This window comes from Alosa sapidissima, chromosome 12, assembly GCF_018492685.1.
Source record: "Alosa sapidissima isolate fAloSap1 chromosome 12, fAloSap1.pri, whole genome shotgun sequence".
NCBI lineage: Eukaryota > Metazoa > Chordata > Actinopteri > Clupeiformes > Clupeidae > Alosa > Alosa sapidissima.
In genome coordinates this window covers 30,695,940-30,700,461 of record NC_055968.1, presented here as the reverse complement: position 1 = coordinate 30,700,461, position 4,522 = coordinate 30,695,940, and the positions used below count along the sequence as shown (strand labels likewise).

The following is a 4,522-nucleotide window of genomic DNA, read 5'->3' as shown; positions in this document are numbered from 1 at the left end:
TACCTCACTGCATTCCATGGACACGACTTCCTCCTCGGCCAGCAACCCCCTGAGCCTGGCGTCCCCCACGCAGCCCTCGGCCCCCCACTGCACTCACCGGCGCTCGGCCTCCCTCACCCCCCTGTCCCCCACCTCCCCCCTGCCCCCCGCCTACAACACCCAGGCCCAGGACGCCTGCATCATCCGCGTCAGCCTGGAGCAAGGCAACGGAAACCTCTACAAGAGCATCATGGTTAGTGTGTGTGTGTGTGTGTGTGTGTGTGTGTGTGCGCGCGCGCAAGTGTGTGTGTGTGGACCGCAACTCCACAGAGCTGCCACAGAGCAAGATTAGAGGTTTAAGCCATTAAGAACCGTACTGGGTAGAATCCAACATTGTGCCCTTTACCTAAGTCCACTTACCAGAAGTAGAGCTTTTGGGTTTCGCATAACACAGCCATCGAGCCAACCTGGAAATTGGACTTTGTGGAATACATATCTCAAAAATGTAGTGTGGGAGTGGACATTAAAACTGGTGTTTTAATAAATGTACTGGTATAAGATCAAATGTTTGCATTTATTTAGCTTATAGACAGTTCAGGCAAATGCTCAATTTCCTGCCTTCTCAGAATGTCCTCATGGAAGCTGAATGTAGGTGAATGATTGCTGAATGTCAGCAATTGATTTTGGACATTCTCTCTTTCCAGCTGACCAGTCAGGATAAGACCCCAGCGGTCATCTCTAGAGCAATGGCCAAGCACAACCTGGAGGAGGAACAGGCTGATGACTATGAACTGGTGCAGGTCATCTCGGAAGAGAGAGGTGAGTAGCTTACGTACCCAGTCATCTCTTTTGTCTGTCAATTTAGATCCCTTTCTTTCTTTTTTTCCCTTCCTTTCTCCTTTCTCCTTTCTTTCTTTGTTTCTTTCTCTCATTAATTCTCCATTACCCTTTCTTGTCATATAATATTGCACCAGCTTTAAAATACTTCAATCACTGCAACATAAACAGTCCCTCTTAACGATATAAGACACATCCCATCTGTGCTTGATCATATTTTTTCTGTTGTTTTATTGTGTTGCCAATTTTTTTTCTCAAAACATGAATTCACCGTCTTTCTCTCTCTTTCTCTTTCTCTCTCTCCCTTCTCCTCCTTCTCTTTCTCTCTCCAGAGCTGGTGATCCCTGACAACGCCAACGTGTTTTACGCCATGAACACCTCAGTCAACTTCGACTTCCTGCTCCGGCTGCGCGGCTCAGCGGGGCGGGCGGTTCAACTCCGCAGTCGCTGCAGCTCCACGCTCCCCCGCGCACAACAGCGCAGCAGCCTCTCGCTCCGCCTCAGCAAGGTCACCTTGTGACATCCCCCCCCCCCCCAACGGGCTGTCACGGGAGGTCAGAGGAAAGAGCTGACGATGGACCCAAGGGTGGTGTTTGAGGAGTGGGTGGGAGTTTGGACCGTTTTAACTACATAAGCTTGAGACGAAGGGTGGCAGACACAGCCGTGGATGTGAACTCTTTAAGGTGTGATCGAGATGGTGATGTTTTTACTCTTATCCCCCTTTAAGTATATCTGCCTGCACAAGCCTGCCTCACTCTCTGCTCTGGCCCCCCCCAGCCTGACCTCCTGCCCTGTAGTAGCCTGTGCCTTCCATAGCCGCCTTAGCCCTGGAACTTGCCCACGTGGACTGGAGGATGCCCAGTTAGTCACTGGCACCTGGATGGATACGGCCCCAGACCAGGGTCAGGTCTGTTCTTGGTTCTGGCTAGCTGCAATCTGGTTAGGTGAGCTGCGGAGGAGTTTATGAGTGACACCCCCCCCCCTGCGGAGGTCGGCCATGTGGGACTGCGTTGAAGCTCACATAGTGGGGAATGGGCAGGGGAAGGGTGATGATGACTCCTTCTGCTCACCTCTCCGGTCACATCCTCCTGCCCACGGTGGGCTGTTATTGGTTTTGCACACGTGCAGGAGAAGCCTCCTGCTTACCGTCAGTATTCTACTGCTTTTTAATGAAAAAGAGACACTTCCCTCGTTCCTCCCCTGCCCCCCCCCCTTTCTCTTTCTCCCTCTTCTGTGAGCCCCACAAGTCTGCCACAAACATGGAGCACAAGCAGAGGAGGATGGACCGCAGAGATAGATCTCAGATCCAATGCCTTGGGCGAAGATGGAGAAGGAGACTAATTTCACATCTGTTGCCTTAAACAGTGATGATGATGATGATGATGATGATGAGCTCAAGCAGGAGACATTTCAGAAGAGACTGAGCTCAGCCGTGCCTTGAGCGATGAAGACGGAGGAGAACAGGATGCTTCAGAAAAAGACAGTTCTGAGATCTGTTGCCCTGAGCGATGACTGTGATGGAGGAGGAAATGCTTCAGAAAAAGACTGTTCTGAGATCTGTTGCCCTGAGCGATGACTGTGATGGAGGAGGAAATGCTTCAGAAAAAGACTGTTCTGAGATCTGTTGCCCTGAGCGATGGTGCAGATGAGTGGGTGAACTCTCTCTCGTGTCCCTCTCATATTAGGAAGGGGAGCAGGAGGAGCCCTGTGATGATGATGATGATGATGATGATGATGATGCCATGTTGCTTGCCGTCCGCTCCGTTTGTGCACCGTGTGGTCAAGCGCGGACCCGTGCCTCTCGTGTTTCCTGCGAGCTGTTTGACGAATGCAGTGGAGATTGCGTTCTGATTGGTTCCTACTTGGTTATAACAAGTCCCATTCTTTAATGTATATTCTTTCATTTTTTCTCTCTCTATTTCACCACTTTTTGGGTGTTTGTCCAGTATTATGTTCTCCTATGAAGGTTGTAGCAGTCACACCAGTTGTTGGTGAGATACATTTATAACTGGTAGTCTGGAACAAGACACCTGTCGGGGTTAACCATCTGTATCAGAGTTGCACTTGCCAGAAAGACAAAAAGAGTTCTGTGGGTATTCCCTGCAATCGCTCCTGGTCCTCCACTTGTTCTCACAGAATGAAAGAAATTGTATTGTATTATATATTCTTTGTTTTTTTTTTGTTTTTTTTTTATGTCATTTTGTAACACGCAGAGAAAGAATTATAATTCTTAAGAGAGTGCGAGGAGAAAGATGGGATGTTTTTAATTGGTCTCTTTTCGGTCAACCGAAGCCGTGTCAAAATAAGTAATGAGAGTATGCTGTGAAACGTGACCGGAAGCAGACGGTAGTGTTATTCAGTGTGTGCTTATTCAAACACATTTTCGTGAAGAGGTTTCTTTGCCACACACACACCTCCCCCTTACCACTCAATGGAGTCCCTTAATTCAATGAAATCTAGTCTCATGGTGCACACAACCCCTTGTCATAACACTAAATCACTTGTTCAACCAACCCCCCCCCCCCCCCCCCCCAAACATACACACACAGTGTTCTGTTTCTCTCATAGAGGTCAGTCATTTCTCAGTGTCACTGACTCCCAGTGCACACACTCCAATCCAATGCTATTCACCTCCAGCGTATTATAGTACCCCCGCCCACCCCCCTAGTAACACTTGGAGCCCTTCAAGAACTCAAGACTGACACTAATTCTGCCATGTTTGTTTATGTTGCCTCCAGCGCCTCTGCTGCTGCTGCTGCTGCTGCTCTTGTTGACTGTGCCATATTCACACAGATGCTAGCCTACCTGATGCTTTCATGCTAACTCGAGTAGCCTAGAGATGCTGACAGTGACCCTTTTAGACGCATATCAGCTATGTCTGCCTCTCTCGCCGGCCCTTAGTGGAAGCAGTAAGGCTTTACTGGGCTGCTCTGGAGGGACGAGGAGAGACTTTACTGGGTCATTGTCATGTATTTGATTCAATGCAGCACTTGTGGATTTTCCTCAATTCTCTATTTTGAGTCTTTTCTTCACTGCCAAAGAATTCTCTATCTACAAATGTCAATGAATAAATTATTATTATTATCATTACTTTTGTGGTGTACTTGTCTTTCTTCCCTTTGTAGTAGCTATATTTCATAGTTTTATTTTAATTTCTTTGCTTCTACTATCAGACATTAGAACATGGAATTATACAACTATAGCTTTTTTGTGACCTTATTCATTATGCTTAGTGTGATTCATATGAAGTATTCTGAAGAAAAAAAAATATTATTTTAATAATACTTTTAATTAATTAGAGTAAAACATTTACTCTACACACAAAATTTCTATGAAATGTTGTATACACATGGTCAAAATTATTGAGCCAAAAGTGAAATTCAATGTTTTACCCGAAATGACATTCTGAATATTTAAAAAATAATGACAATCAAGATTATAAGAATAACTTTATTTTATGCAATGAAATTGTTACAATCATTATTTAGTATGAAGTCCTTTATTCTTCAAAAATTACTGGGCATACAGTAATCAGATTCAAAAAGACATACGGTACTCTAGTGTCACTTGCTCATTAAGCTGAATACCACTGTCACATAGCCTAGCCAGTTTTTCCACGGATTCCACCATGGAGCTCCATCTTGCTAAAAATGGTTTGTGCACAGGGAGAACTAATATGGCTTAATGCTTGTGGGCACCATGTTAG

The 4,522-nt window shown here is 46.1% G+C and overlaps 1 protein-coding gene across 1 annotated transcript in view; it reads left to right on the top strand.

Moving 5' to 3' along the window:
- rgl1 (ral guanine nucleotide dissociation stimulator-like 1) overlaps nucleotides 1–3,906 on the top strand; it is a 33,348-nt gene extending 29,442 nt beyond the window's left edge. The window contains 3 exon segments of the mRNA XM_042058168.1: nucleotides 3–232; nucleotides 684–798; nucleotides 1,149–3,906. Of these exon segments, the coding sequence (XP_041914102.1) occupies nucleotides 3–232; nucleotides 684–798; nucleotides 1,149–1,336 (533 nt within the window). The 3' untranslated portion in view covers nucleotides 1,337–3,906.
- Nucleotides 3,907–4,522: the final 616 nt, after the last annotated feature.